Here is a 16,164-nt window from a genome sequence, read left to right as displayed (position 1 = left end):
CGTCCGTCTTGTTTACATGGATCTGGCGTTGGAGAGGTAGAGGCTTGGCAGTGGAGATTTGAGTGGCTGTTTTCTGAGCTTAGTCAACAGGCCGGCTCTGCCTGCAGCCTCGCTTTTGTTCCCGGCACCGCCTCCTTCGCTTTGCTTCCGATAACAATCCACGGAGACCCTGCTGATCTCGCTATCTCGTCCGGAATGTTTTTTTTTTTTTCTCGTCCGGAATGTTGTACATGCGATGGAAATCGCTACAAACTGTCATTTTCTGCTGGAAACCAATGTCCAGTAAGTCCATACGGTTGTAGTGGATATTGAAGTCCGGTACAGACGAACAACACGCAGAAATACACACAAAAAACACAAGTGCACAGGTAGGGAGAGCTTGTAGCCGCAGCTGTTGTAGTAGAATTGTATATAGTAGGGTTTTCCAGAAGAAAAGGTAGAAGTAGAACCAGGAGTAGAAGTAGAAGGCGGAATATGGCGTTTGACCGACAAGATGGCGTCTGTCACAATCTGGATCGGCTGTGACGTCACATGCAAGTGCTCCATTTATATGAAGAATAAGTTCTGTGTTATCATGAAAAACAAAATAGAGAAGTCTGATCTTTCGTATTTTTTATTTATTTAATTGTTTTCCTTTTCATAGATCTAGTACTGCCCAGGCTTTTAAATACGACTTTTATATGTCTGCAGTTACCAACTTTCATCATAAGATGTTAGAACTTGTTTCCTGTTCTTGTGTACACAGGAAGACTTCTTGGTATTGTATCGGAAAAGCAAATCTGTGGCATCACCGATCGCTGACCATGTTTCATGTCTTTGAGACTTATGCATATGGATGTCTGCATATCCATTTTTTATTTTAGAGCAAAAAGCAAACAAAAAATATTAATAATAAAAAGAAAAGTCAGCAAAATTGTAACACTGTAACAGGATATAAAAGTGAAAATACGTTTTTGATTTAAATATTTGTTTATTTCAGTTCACTTGGTGCTTGGACGCCTGCATCAGGGAAAAGTTTGTTGATGCCAAACGAGCCCGAGAGCTGCAGGGTTTCTTGGACAGTATGAAGAAAGGACAGGAGCAAGTGCTCGGGTATGACCAGTTAACACCGAGCAATAAGCAGCAGAGTTGTTCTTGTTGCTGTTGATGCACACACAAGGTTTGGCAGCACTGTGGTCGTTCTGTGTATGACTGTCTGTCTGTCTCTCACAGGGATCTCTCGATGATCCTGTGTGACCCATTTGCCAGTAACACGCTCGTGCTGAGCACCGTGAGGAACCTGCAGGAGCTACTCAGCCAGGACGCCTTGCCCAGAGTAAGAGTTCCTGATTGGAGGCATTATGGTGGTGGATTTTTCTTTTTTTCTCTTATTGATATCTTCTAGTTGTTATCATACTTGACCAGGTTCAATCCAAACTGCATTAGCAAAAACAAGTAGGACTCTAAATTCTGTCAACTTGTGAAGGGATTTTAAAGGAGAACTGAAGGCAATTTTTTTTTTTAGTCAAAATTCTATTTATCTCATTTTATTAAATATCGGAATGCATTTTTGATGGCTATTTTGTCGCTGCTATAGCAAGTTATGAGTGTTTGAAATATGCTCTGTAATATATCAGTCCATATGTCAAAGCGATGGCCGTAAACGAGATTCGTTGAGACCTGTGCGAGACATCGTAGGATGGAAGTAAAACATACAGCGGAAATCAAAGTGACCGACATCCGCCAACGTTGTCAAAAGACGCGCGCGCCCTCTTTCGAATGCTGATGTAATCAAGCCGGAAGTTTTGTTTGTTTTGATAGCAATCAGGAAAGTTTGAAAACAGTAGGCAGTAATCGTCATTTAAACTCGTTTTTGTTCAATACTTCGTTTTCAAAATGGCGGCACTGACACCTGGCTGACACTTCACATTTCGAAGTCTTGCACAAGTCTCGTGAAGATCGCGCGGATAAGTGACGCCTGCCGTGGACCAAACGAACTAAATTCAACACGGCTAAAAACCGAATAGGCCGATAAGTATAATATTTAATTGTAATTAGTTGCCAATACGAGTCACGATATAAGGTTACTAAAACCGAAAACGTAATTGAATAACATGTTAATTAGGAAATAAAGCAAGTTTAAAAATGACTTCAGTTCCCCTTTAAAAAGCTCCATGGATCCAATAAATAGCCACAATATTATTAGGCATATTTCAAAAATTACGTGGAGCCAAGTGTTTAAATACGAACCCCATTTCCAGAAACGTTGGGATATTTTTTCCAAAATGCAATAAAAACTCAAATCTGTGATTTTGTTAATTCATGTGAAGCTTTATTTAACTGAGAAAAGTACAAAGAAAAGATGTTCAGTAGTTTTACCGACCAACTTGATTTGTATTTTGTAAATATGAACGAAGTTAGAATTTGATGCCTGAAACACACACAAAAAAACGTTGGGACGAAGGCAAAATAAGACTGAAAGGTTTGTAGGATATTCAAGCAACACCATTTTAGAAGATTCCACAATAAGCAGGTGAACTGGTAACATGATTGGTGCTCCTTTTATACCCAAAGGGCCAGTCTTTGCAAGCAAGGATGGGGCGTGGCTCACTCCTTGGTGCCAAAATTCACAAGAGAATTGATGAACAACTCAAAGATATTTCTGAACGCAAGATTGCAGAGAATGTAGGTCTTTCAAAATCTACAGTACATAATATTGTGAAAAGATTGAGGGAATTCAGAGATATCATCATGCGTAAAGGGCAAGGTCAGAACCCACTGTTGAACGTGCGTGACCTTTGAGCCCTCAAGTGGCATTGCCTGAGAAACCGTCATGCTAATGTGACAAATATAGCCACATGGACTCGGGAGTACTTCGGAAAACCGTTGTCGCTCACCAGAGTCCGCTGCTGCATCCAGAAATGCAACCTGAAACTGTATTACACAAGGAGGAAGCCATTCATCAACTCTATGCAGAAATGCTGCTGAGTTGTCTGGGCCCGAACTCATCTCAGATGGACCGAAAGACAATGAAAGCATGTGCTGTGGTCGGATGAGTCCACGTTTCGGCTTGTTTTCAGGAAAACTGGATGCCGAGTTCTCAATGCCAAAGGTGAACACAACAATCTAGTTTGTTATCAGCCAGCACCTCTGATGGTATGGGGGGGCATCAGTGCCCACGGCATGGGTGAGTTGCATGTGTGTGAAGGTACAGTATATTGACGCAGATATAGAGACGTGTGCTGCTATCAAGGCGACGTCTCTTCCCGAGAAGTTCATGCTTATTTGAGCAGGACGGTGTTGGGCCTCGTTCTGTACAGGCTACAACAACATGGCTTCATAGACACAGAGTGCGTGTGCTTGACTGGCCTGCTGCCAGTCCAGATCTGTCTCCTATTGAGAATGTATGTATGGTGCATCATGAAGAGGAGAATCAGACAATGGCAACCATGGACTGTTGAGCAGCTGAAGTCTTGTACCAAGCAAGAATGGACAAAAATTCCGATTGGAAAACTGCAACAATTAGTATCCTCAGATCTCATACAATTAGTGTTATTAAAAGGAAAGGTGACGTTGGCCTCTGTCTCAACTTTTTTTTTTGAGTGTTTTGCAGGCATCAAATTCTAACTTTGCTTACATTTACAAAATACAATCAAGCTGGTCAGTAAAACTGCTGAAAATATTTTCTTTGTATTTTTGTCAGTTCAATAAAGGTTCATGTTAATTTAAAAAAGAAGAAAAATCACATTTTTGTTTTTATTGCATTTTGGAAAATATCCCAACTTTTGGGGCGGCACGGTGGTGTAGTGGTTGGCGCTGTCGCCTCACAGCAAGAAGGTCCGGGTTCGAGCCCCGTGGCCGGCGAGGGCCTTTCTGTGCGGAGTTTGCATGTTCTCCCCGTGTCCGCGTGGGTTTCCTCCGGGTGCTCCGGTTTCCCCCACAGTCCAAAGACATGCAGGTTAGGTTAACTGGTGACTCTAAATTGACCGTAGGTGTGAATGTGAGTGTGAATGGTTGTCTGTGTCTATGTGTCAGCCCTGTGATGACCTGGCGACTTGTCCAGGGTGTACCCCGCCTTTCGCCCGTAGTCAGCTGGGATAGGCTCCAGCTTGCCTGCGACCCTGTAGAACAGGATAAAGTGGCTAGAGATGATATGAGATGAGATCCCAACTTTTCTGGAAACGGGGTTTGTAATTGAATTATGTTCATAAAATAAGTCTGTGCCTAGAGGGTCCTTTTGAGAAGCTTGTATAAGATATAAAAAGCGACACTGACCCATGGTTAGAGTCTTCTATAATCAGTAGTCAGTCATGAGATACAGTAAGTTTTGTATCAGCGTGTAAAGTCACTGTTATGCTTGGACAGGACAGTCCAGACCTGCTGCTGCTCCTCAGGATGCTGTGTCTTGGTCAAGGAGCCTGGGACATGATTGACAGCCAGGTTTTCAAAGAGCCACGCCTGGTAAGATCATTAGTTACTATTTGTGTCCCCTTATTGTTTTACCATTTTATAGACCCCGATGCTAGTGATTGGTTTAAGGAAACCGAGAGCCTCAGCTCTGTGAGCTTTTTGTCTTTTATAGAGTGTTGTGTCACTGAATGGAGATCACCTGTGCTGTGATTGCGCCTGATAAGTTATAGCTGACTGGCATTTATCAACATGCGCAAGTACAAAGAAAATGGTGTTCCTGAAAATTTTTTTTTTATTATTATTTTTTTAAGCACAGTTTGGCCTATGATGATGTTTATACCCCTTTACTAAATAAGTGCTAAATATAATTGTTCGCAATATGATATATTAAAGCATATACGCAGAACCATGGCCTCACTTAGACCTCAGGAATAGTTTTAAGCGTTAACAATAAATCTAATATAGTAATTTTTACAATTAAAGTGATTTATATAGGCAGCGGTCTGAGTGAATTACCGTGACGTCCGTAACGTCATAGCAGGAAGTCTATCGGTCTCGTCGCCGTTTCCGCTATACTAAAACACAGAGCTGACTGCAACTCCGATCCTCCATTTTGAGCTAATTTATCGCCATGCCGCATAGATGTGCCAGCAACATGACAGAAGGTGGATTTACGTTGCATTCATGGCCCAAGAATGTTCAAACTGCAAAGATTTGGACTCGTTTTGCGAGAAGTTCACGGGCACATTGGGCGGCTACGAAGTGGTCTTTCCTCTGCTTTGCACATTTTACTGAAGACTTGTACGAAACCTCTGATCTGTTGAGGAACGTTGGCTATAAGCCCATATCGAAAGAGGGTGCAGTATCAACAATTAAAGAAAACTACAAGAAAAGGAAAGCATTTATTTTTTTAAAAGGAAAGCAAGTTCAGTTGCGCCAGTTCTCTCGGAGCGTGAGCCGAGGGTTGTTGGTAAAAGACGGGACGGGACATATTATCGCTCGGGTAGTGACCTCTTCGTGGTTGTTGCTAAAACCGGTGACGTTCCGTCCCGGGTTTTAGTAATTGCCTGAGCCGAGCAGTAATGGCGGAGTACTCAATGTGGAGAATGAGTGGACCAGCCGTCTGATTTCTTCACTGGATATCATTGCCATCTCGCCCTTACGTGGAAGAAGCGAATGAACAGAGAACTGAACGAACAACTGAAAGTCAGATTGTTCCAAAACAATCGGCCACAAGATCAAGAAGCGAGAACACAGACGGGTAAGCTCCGACTCTCATTTGGATATAAAACGCCACGTTGTTTGCCTGCATTTAGATTAATAGATGTAACTTGTATTGTGTATTTAAGTTACCGGTATAAGATTATTTAATTTGCTTCAGAATGTGATTGTCTCAGTTCATCTGATTTATTTAATTAGCCTTTTACGTTTTATCAGTGAAAATGCGTGCATGTACATGTACGTTGCATAACTTATAACACCTATCCTGTTTTAATGAGAGTCAACCCACAATCAATGAAGTCAGATCAGTCTTAGTTGAGCAAGTCAGTAATGGTATTTCTTACTTTCACTGTAAATTTTTATTTATATGACTTTGGTCTATAGCTGTAAAAGGCCTCGGCCTTAAAACCGGTTACCGCTGTGACGTCACACACTCGGCTGGCTGGCTCAGCGGGGCAGCTCGAATGCCAACTTTGCGGTTGATTTTAACTCTCAAAAATCTCATCTCATTATCTGTAGCCGCTTTATCCTGTTCTACAGGGTCGCAGGCAAGCTGGAGCCTATCCCAGCTGACTACGGGCGAAAGGCGGGGTACACCCTGGACAAGTCGCCAGGTCATCCCAGGGCTGACACATAGACACAGACAACCATTCACACTCACATTCACACCTACGGTCAATTTAGAGTCACCAGTTAACCTAACCTGCATGTCTTTGGACTGTGGGGGAAACCGGAGCACCCGGAGGAAACCCACACGGACACGGAGGAGAACATGCAAACTCCACACAGAAAGGCCCTCGCCAGCCACGGGGCTCGAACCCAGGACCTTCTTGCTGTGAGGCGACAGCGCTAACCACTACACCACCGTGCCACCCACTCTCAAAAAAAAAATTTATATATATATTATAATTTATTTATTTTTTATTCCCATTTATGCAGCAGACAAGAGTCAAGGATGGAGATGCTATCCACTCAGAAATGTATTTAAAAATAAAGGTTCTGCGTATTTTCTTTAATGTTTATTTTTATTTGCAATAACAGTTTAGCTCCTCTTTATAGTCTCCAAACTTTTGACTGGTTCGCTGATGAATTCAGTGTTTGGTTTGTTTTTTTGTTATTTTTATTAAGTAAGTCACTTCCTGTCTTAAAGTAATGATGGATGTCGTTTCTCTTTACTTAGTTGAGCGGTTCTTGACATGATATGATATGGATTACTCCAGTTGTGGTGTTGAATAGGACTATTTACTGTTTGATCTCGAACGCATTAAGAAGGCAAGAAACTCGTCCACTAATTTAACGTTTATCATCCAAGATCTGGCAATTTTGTCGTAGAAAAGTCCAGATTAAAGAACCAGCACTTGACGGTCGCTTGGTGAAGAAGAGCTGTTTGTGTGATATAAATCTGGGTACTTGAAAGCAGCATTATTTATTTGAGAGACTGTTACGAGTAAGTGGTGATGTTTGGTGCTGCCATTAGGAATTGGAAGTTGTTACACGTTTCCTGCCTGCCATGATGTCGATCGTGGTGGATGATTACACATTCAATGTCGAACAGAAGCTCCCCAGTGAAGAGAAGAGCTCCCCGACCTACCCCAGCACCCTGCCTGACACTTTTACCAGGTATTAATACACACTTTTTTTTTTTTTCCAAGTCCACACATTTGTGTCTCACCCAGTTTACACATCTAGGACCCGGTTATTACTTATTTGGTGTTTTCTAATGTTATGTTATTAATTGTCTGTCTTTGTTCCTCAGATATCTGCAGGAAAACAGAGTTGCGTGTGAGATGGGTCTGTATTATGTACTCCATATTGCTAAGCAGAGGAATAAGAATGCCCTGCAGAGGTTGCTCCCTTCTTTAGGTAAGCCAGCCGCTGGTACAGGGACTCTATATATATTAAAGTACTGTATATTAGAGAGGGATGATAAGAATTCACCCTGATCGTTGCTACTGTAATCGAAATTTCCGCTCTGATTGAGTGACCTATAAAAGAACAACTGGTGGTGTCTGTTTCTTATTCTGCAGTAATAAAATGGTGTTTCTTTTTCCAGGATCGAATATACAAAATATACCTACAGTATAAAGCAGCCAACAATTCAATATGATGTGATTTAGAGCTTTTTCCAGGCAATTTATTTTGTTCTGCAAGAAAGCTTTTTGCTTGGCAACATGAAGGGGTAAGCCTCCTTACTGGGGCGGACCGACAGACAGCCAGGCCACGCCTCCTTGTTTGTTGAGCCTGATGAACGCTGGGACACGCCTCCTTGTTTGTTGAGCCTGATGAACGCTGGGACACGCCTCCTTGTTTGTTGAGCCTGATGAACGCTGGGACACGCCTCCTTGTTTGTTGAGCCTGATGAACGCTGGGACACGCCTCCTTGTTTGTTGAGTCTGATGAACGCTGGGACACGCCTCCTTGTTTGTTGAGCCTGATGAACGTGGGGCCACGCCTCCTTGTTTGTTGTGCCTGATGAATGCAGGGGCCACGCCTCCTTGTTTTGTTGAGCCTGATGAACGCAGGGCCACGCCTCCTTGTTTTGTTGTGCCTGATGAATGTGGGGCCACGCCTCCTTGTTTGTTGTGCCTGATGAATGCAGGGGCCACGCCTCCTTGTTTTGTTGAGCCTGATGAACGCTGGGACACGCCTCCTTGTTTGTTGAGCCTGATGAACGCTGGGACACGCCTCCTTGTTTTGTTGTGCCTGATGAACACGGGGCCATGCCTCCTTGTTTTGTTGTGCCTGATGAATGCAGGGGCCACGCCTCCTTGTTTGTTGAGCCTGATGAACGCTGGGGCCAAGCCTCCTTGATTGTTGTGCCTGATGAATGCAGGGGCCACGCCTCCTTGTTTTGTTAAGCCTGATGAACATGGAGCCACGCCTCCTTGTTTGTTGTGCCTGATGAATGCAGGGGCCACGCCTCCTTGTTTGTTGAGCCTGATGAACGCTGGGACACGCCTCCTTGCTTGTTGAGCCTGATGAATGCTGGGACACGCCTCCTTGTTTGTTGAGCCTGATGAACGCTGGGACACGCCTCCTTGAATGTGACAGACAGGCACTGCCCTTTCTTAAAAAGAACTGAAAGACACAGACTGGCCACACCCCATTTGCCGAAATGGAAAAATACTTTTCCTTCACTAGGACTGACGGGTACAGGGCCCAAGCCTCCCTAAACAGGACCGAGGGACTGAGGCCACACCTCGTTAAATAGGACTTGCAAACTCTGAGGCCATGCCTTCTTCAGTGGTACCGTTAGGGACAGAGAACAGACCTTCTTAAATAAATTGACAGACTGGGGGGGGCACACTTCCTTCACTTGGACTAATAGAAAAGGAGAAAGGGGAAGTAAAAAGAAAAAATTCCCAAAGAAATTGATATGATCCCATGTCTAAGTAATCTAGTGGTGGAGAATAGAAATGTTTTCAGAGAAAACGCTCCTTTATGTTCACTTGCTGGTGTGACTTGTTGCAGCCATATTGTGAATATCGAGACCAGCACACTAAAGGTTTATATATTTATAACCCTGCTGTAAAAACACTGTCCGATCCCATGTTACAAACACCCCTGGTGCCCTCTAGTGGCCGTATGTTTAATGTGTGTCTGTCCATGCAGTGGAGACGTACAATGACATGGCATTCGGAGACATTTTCCTTCATCTCCTTACTGGCCATCTGACCCTTCTGAGTGATGAGTTCGGTACTGAAGAATTCTGCACGTCCGTTTTCGACAACTTCCTCCTCACGTCCTCTTCCAGGTCAGTGAAGGAGTCTGGACTTTGCATTCCTACCCTTCTTCCTGTACACATTTATAGCCTTGATATGTAGTGGTGACTCATCTCAAGCTTCACAGTCTGTAGTCTCCGTCTGGACGATGTAGCAGCAGACATTTCGGTATCTGTGGCATCAGGCCAGTTGTTTTATATATTATGTGTTCAAAGAATAGAAATTGGCTTGAATATAAATCAGCCTTATTATTGCTGTAATTTATAAATTCTTTTTGCATCTTAGTGTTTTTTTTTTTTTACACAATGTGTACAATCTTTTTTTTTTTTTTTCAACAGTAATGTGGTGTTTTTTGTTTTTTTTAATTGAAAATTTTTCTGACTTCTCACGAAATCTTTTAAATCTCACTGCTCATTTACAGCAAGGAGAATGTGCATAGACACACCCTCCGCTTGTTGAACCATCTCCACCAGAAAGTGCACTCGTCTTCCATGGAAGCACTGCTGAAAACGCTTGAGCCACCCAAACAGGTACAACCGGGTGATAGTCTTATCCTTATTTATACTTTTACATGTGAAAGATCGATACATTTGTGCTTTTATATGTTATACTGGGTGTTTTTATTTTTGTCTGGAGTCACGTCTGTGTTTTCTTCCATCCCCTCCTGAAAAATTCAGAGCTTTGTGTCGCTGTCTAATATGATACGATATCTTTAAAAAAAAAAAAAACACTCAAGATATTCATGTTTTAAATTTAAATTCACCATTTCCTGGAAAAACACTAAAAAAAAAAAAATGTTGATGGCTCATTCTATACCTTGTACGAGACTTGTGTTCTTCATCCAGTTAAATCTTTTCTAGAACATAGTCATGTAATGATGTATCATCTGGCGATAAATCGTGATATAAATTAATGATGATTTGAATTGATGAAATAAAAACTGAATTGCGATTATTGTCAGGATGAGTAATCTCAGGCCCTGTCCACACGGCAACGGATTCAGGTGAATCTGATAAAATTGTTTATCGTTTCGGCCTGGCGTCCACACGGCACCGGCGTTTTGGGTGCCCCAAAACGAAATCTTTTGAGAACGGGTTCCAGAGTGGAAAAATCTGGCAACGGCGCCGTTGCGAAGTCGTCTGGATGAGTAGAACGGATTTGTTTACGATGACGTCACAACCACATGACTGTCAGTGCTTCACACCGGGTAGAAGAGTAACGAACTCGATGCGAGTTGTCAACAAATCCTATAACTTGGTTCATGAAACACGCTTACAAAATATTTTCACTGTGAATATTTATTGTGTAATGGTGCAAAGAGAGAGAGAGAGTGTGTGTGTGAGAGAATAGTCCTTAGGGCAGAGTCTTTAGTCCAAACACTGCGGAAGTACTGAGTATAACCAAACCGCGCACCGCCCGTGCGCTTTCCAAAAACAATCCCGCCAGCAAAAATAGGGAAAAAAAAAAGGAGCAATCTCACCTCTTCAGATGTTGGTTTAAGTCCGACAATACATTCCTCAAAAAGGGCGTAGAAGAACAAAGTAATCCATCAACGTGTAGCATTCAATTTATTCCGGACCATTTCTTCCGGACCAATTCTGGAGGATATCAGAATGTTGGCGTACCGGCTTCCATCTACCCCCGTTCATTCCTCTTTCCGCGTCTTTCGTTTTACGCTACTGATTAATAATCAAAACTTTGTGGCTAATGCTACAGAAGAAGGGGTTTATGCGCATGCATCTACTTCTTCTATTGTTCTGGTGTCTCCGATAGGACCGTCTTACAGCGCACCTAGAGGTGTGGCATGTGTATTGCATCGTTTTCAGCAAACGTTGCGTTGCCATATGAACCTGATATTTTACTGATCCGTTGCCCATGTGGACGTGATATTTAAAAAAAAAAAAATCTCGTTGCCGTTGTCGTGTGGATGTAGCCTTAGTTTCTCCTAGCTGTAATTGTGTTGTTTAGACAGCAGAGGGTGCAATAATCTACATTATCTCACACAGAGGACACTTTTTTCAATGGAATAAAAACGTGTTCTATTCCCTTCTAGCAGGTTTCATTCATTTGATTTGATAGCATGCAATATTGTTAGCATATCGCTTATCCTACATGTATTACGTCACTCAACCCAATGGAGAATGAGCGATGAATTGAATATGGTTTACGATATTGCATGGTTGTCATGACGTCACACGTCGGAGCTGATGCGAAAATTCATTCGGTGAGAGTTTTCTGCTGCGCATGCACAAAAGCATTTCTTTGCTTGCCAGGAAAGAGAAGGACACACTGAACACCCAAAAGGCTACCAAAACTCCATTAGGTGTTCTTCATGCATATTTACAAGAGAAAAACGTACCAATGGACATCGAAAAACTGGAAGAGAGACACGTTGGTGACGTAAAACTTCCATGCTAGCGAGCAACTGTGACAATTTGTAAACAATTATGGCCGCTAGGTTTGCTTTGTTAAATACAGAAGATTTTGAGAAAATTTTGAAAGAGAAAGACATGTTGAAGACTTGAAAGGAATGTGTATGTATATTATTATTATTATTATTATTATTATTATTATTATTGGCTGGCTTTTTTCCATGGTATATCCAGATGTATTCCATTCAACTACTCGTCTTTGACTTGTTCACTATCATGCTAGCTGAATGGAATATATCTGATAGACCAGGGCTCAACATTAAGGACTGCCCGATTGCCCGGGGCAAGTGAAACATGCATTTGGGCAAGTGGGATATGTCCCCGACATGCCCGACCGGGCAAGTTGGAATGGAATGAGCATATATTACAATCTAGCACCACAAAAACTTTGGCTTTTTGATCTTTTATTTCAGTTCCTAAAAGCATCCCTCACTACATATCCACCATTATGTCTTGGCTGTTTTCTTAGTCTCAGTTTCATTTACTGCTTTGCAAGTTATTTTACGGTATATCCCCCCGCTGTTGTAGTATGGTGCGCGTACTGTTTATAGACCACTTGTGCATGTCATCACGTAATAATTACAGCTGGGATCAGACAGACACCATCTTTCATGCAAGGAAGGCTTAATCTGTCTTCAATATGGTTAATTTTTGTGCTGTTTTTATTTGTTGAAACAGAGAAATAGATAAAAGGCGTTACCGTCTCCCCGCTATCAAGAAAAATGTGAACAAATAGAAGCAAATGCTTCAAGAACAACGAGGAAATGAGTGGTTCAAGAATACGAGGAGAGGAGCTCAGACTGAAAACTCCAGACAAATTCACGATTGTATTTAAAATGCATTTTACAAAAACAAAGTCGGAAGTGAGGATGGAAGAGTTTGCTTAAGAATCATCTCATCTCATTATCTGTAGCCGCTTTATCCTGTTCTACAGGGTCGCAGGCAAGCTGGAGCCTATCCCAGCTGACTACGGGCGAAAGGCGGGGTACACCCTGGACAAGTCGCCAGGTCATCACAGGGCTGACACATAGACACAGACAACCATTCACACTCACATTCACACCTACGGTCAATTTAGAGTCACCAGTTAACCTAACCTGCATGTCTTTGGACTGTGGGGGAAACCGGAGCACCCGGAGGAAACCCACGCGGACATGGGGAAAACATGCAAACTCCGCACAGAAAGGCCCTCGCCGGCCACGGGGCTCGAACCCGGACCTTCTTGCTGTGAGGCGACAGCGCTAACGACTACACCACCGTGCCGCCCGCTTAAGAATCTCATTTTATTTATTTATTATTTTTTTTTTTTTTGCTCGCATTCGAGTTAGCTCCTTCATGAAAGTGTTTTTGATTTTCTTAAAGGTGAAGCCGCTTCCTTATTCGACACAGAAAACCCAGATTGGTTTCAAACAACTCGGGCATAAAAAACTCAACAAGGAGCGACATGCGTGATAAATCCTGAAAGAACAGAACAGATTAAGAGCAGAGAGAGCTGGAGCTTTGTTTCTGTTATCAGAGGAACACCGTCCTGTACAAAGTGTCTCCATGGAGTCATGTGTCCAAAATCGCTCACTCGTTCACTACTCCCTACTCGCTATATAGGGAATTACTATATAGAGGATTATACAGTGGCATGCAAAAGTTTGGGCACCCTTACTGAAAATGTCTGTTACTGTGAATAGTTAAGTGAGCAGAAGATGAACTGATCACCAAAAGGCATAAAGGTAAAGATGAGACATTTCAGCGTTTTCTGCAAGATTTGTATATTATTTTTGTTTTGTACAATTGGAGAGTGAAAAAAGAAAAGGAACACCATGCAAAAGTTTGGGCACCCCAATACATTTGAGTTCTCAGGTAACTTTTACCAAGGTTCCAGACCTTAATTAGCTTATTGAGCTGTGGCTTGTTCAAATTCTTCGTTAGGAAAGGTCAGATGATGCAGATTTCAAAGCTGTATAAATTCTCTGACTCCTCAAACTTGTCCCTAAAATCAACAGCCATGGGCTCCTCTAAGCAACTCCCTCGCATTCTGAATAATAAAATAATTGACGCTCACAAAGCAGGAGAAGGCTACAAGAACGTAGCAAAGTGTTTTCAGGTAGCTGTTTCCTCAGATTGTAATGTTATTAAGAAATGGCAGTTAACAGAAACAGTGGAGATCAAGGTGAGGTCTGGAAGATGAAGAAAACTTTCTGAAAGAACTGCTCGTTGGATTGCTAGAAAGGCAAATAAAAACCCCTGTTTGACTGCAAAAGACCTTCAGAAAGATTTAGCAGACCCTGGAGTGGTGGTGCACTGTTCTACTATGCAGCGACACCTGAACAAAGATGACCTTCATGGGAGAGTCATCAGAAGAAAACCTTTCCTGCGTCCGAGCCACAAAATTCAGCGTCTGAAGTTTGCAAATGAACATCTAAGCAAGCCTGATGCATTTTGGAAACAAGTCCTGTGGACTGATGAAATCAAAATAGAACTTTTTGGCCACAACGTGCAAAGGTATGTTTGGAGAAAAAAGGGGGCCAAATTCCAGGAAAAGAACACCTCTCCGACTCTGAAGCATGGGTGTGGCTCGATCATGCTTTGGGGTTGTGTTGCAGCCAGTGGCACAGGGCACATTTCATTGGTCGAGGGAAGCATGGATTCGAATAAATACCAGCAAATTCTGGAAGCAAACATCACACCATCTGTAAAAAAGTTGAAGTTAAAAAGAGGACGGGTCCTACAATAAGACGATGATCCAAAACACACCTCAAAATCTACAGTGGAATACCTCAAGAGGCACAAGCTGAAGGTTTTGACCTGGCCCTCACAGTCCCCTGACCTAAACATCATTGAAAATCTGTGGATAGATCCCGAAAGAGCAGCGCATGCAAGACAGCCCAGGAAACTTGTAGAACTGGAAGCCTTTTGCCAGGACGAGTGTGGGAAAATCCCCCAGGTAAGAACTGAAGGATTATTAGCTGGCTACAAAAAGTGTTTACAAGCTCTGATACTTGCCAAAGGGGTGTTACTAGGTACTAACCATGCAGAGTGCCAAAACCTTTTTGCTTCGGGCCCTTTTCCTTTTTTGTCATTTTGAAAATGTAAAAGATGAAAATAAATTGTTTTTGCTTAAAATATAAAGGGAATGAGTCATCTTTAACTTTTGTCTTTTAGCGACCATTTCATCTTCAACTTGTTTAACTGTTCACAGTAACAGCAGTTTTAACCGGGGGTGCCCAAACTTTTGCATACCACTATATAGTGAGCTCTTTGGTAAAATGAAAAAACGCTTTCGGACACGAGCCCGTCGCGCTGGTATTTACGTCATTACTGTCACACAATTAAAACGTGCCATATCAGTCGGCTGGTGGGTTTCAGAATAATAAATACATGCATGTGTTTTTGTAATATGGATTTATACTGAGCGTATTTCCCACATTAATTAATACAAAGTACCTGCATCTTTCAGTTCTTTTAAATCAACATTGAATACTTTCTTCTTTGCCGCTGCCTTTGATTAAATCAAATTTGAGACTTTTAATTTGATTTCTTTCAGCGCGACCACAATGCATGCTGGGATATATTGCTTTGGTTAGTGACCATTGGTTGTACACTACTTTTCGTGATGCATTGTGGGATACTTTGAGTGCACTATATAGGGTGTAATAATCCTTACTATTGTTTCGGACAGCACTACAGAATGGCGTCCTCACTATATAGTGCCCTATATAGTGAGTAGGGAGCGATTTCGGGCACAGAGTGTAGTAATGAACCTACAGTCTGAGAGAGTTCTACACAAACACACTGAACTTTTACAACAGCTGCATGTATGTGAAATGGAAATAAATCTACTCAGGCAGGAAAAACTCATCTCCTCTCATTATCTCTAGCCGCTTTATCCTGTTCTACAGGGTCGCAGGCAAGCTGGAGCCTATCCCAGCTGACTACGGGCGAGAGGCGGGGTACACCCTGGACAAGTCGCCAGGTCATCACAGGGCTGACACATAGACACAGACAACCATTCACATTCACACCTACGCTCAATTTAGAGTCACCAGTTAACCTAACCTGCATGTCTTTGGACTGTGGAGGAAACCCACGCGGACACGGGGAGAACATGCAAACTCCGCACGGAAAGGCCCTCGCCGGCCACGGGGCTCAAACCTGGACCTTCTTGCTGTGAGGCGACAGTGCGAACCACTACACCACCGTGCCACCCGGCAGGAAAAACTGTTTTGGATAAAATTGTTGTCCGTTACAATGAAAAGTAAAAAGTAATCAATGACCAAACTTAATAATAAACTTAATAACCAAACTTAAGATCAATCTGTGAGCTTCATTTTATGTTGCAATTCACAACTATTCTATGGTTTTCCAAAAAAAAAAAAGGTCGTCGTCTTTTTTTGGCTGCTCCCGAT

At 42.5% G+C, this 16,164-nt stretch overlaps 1 protein-coding gene across 2 annotated transcripts in view; it reads left to right on the top strand.

Moving 5' to 3' along the window:
- The window catches only part of nelfb (negative elongation factor complex member B), a 52,733-nt gene that overhangs the window by 29,587 nt on the left and 6,982 nt on the right, over positions 1 to 16,164 (top strand). For both annotated transcript variants that reach the window (XM_060907401.1, XM_060907400.1), the window contains 7 exons: positions 980 to 1,092; positions 1,213 to 1,315; positions 4,345 to 4,440; positions 7,088 to 7,230; positions 7,367 to 7,473; positions 9,223 to 9,364; positions 9,754 to 9,862. In XM_060907401.1, coding sequence (XP_060763384.1) covers positions 980 to 1,092; positions 1,213 to 1,315; positions 4,345 to 4,440; positions 7,088 to 7,230; positions 7,367 to 7,473; positions 9,223 to 9,364; positions 9,754 to 9,862 — 813 coding nt within the window. The remainder of the gene's footprint in view (positions 1 to 979; positions 1,093 to 1,212; positions 1,316 to 4,344; positions 4,441 to 7,087; positions 7,231 to 7,366; positions 7,474 to 9,222; positions 9,365 to 9,753; positions 9,863 to 16,164) is intronic.

The sequence above is a fragment of the Neoarius graeffei genome, chromosome 24 (genome assembly GCF_027579695.1).
Source record: "Neoarius graeffei isolate fNeoGra1 chromosome 24, fNeoGra1.pri, whole genome shotgun sequence".
NCBI lineage: Eukaryota > Metazoa > Chordata > Actinopteri > Siluriformes > Ariidae > Neoarius > Neoarius graeffei.
Note: the sequence above shows the minus strand (reverse complement) of the source record. Positions and strands in the feature narration are given on the sequence as shown.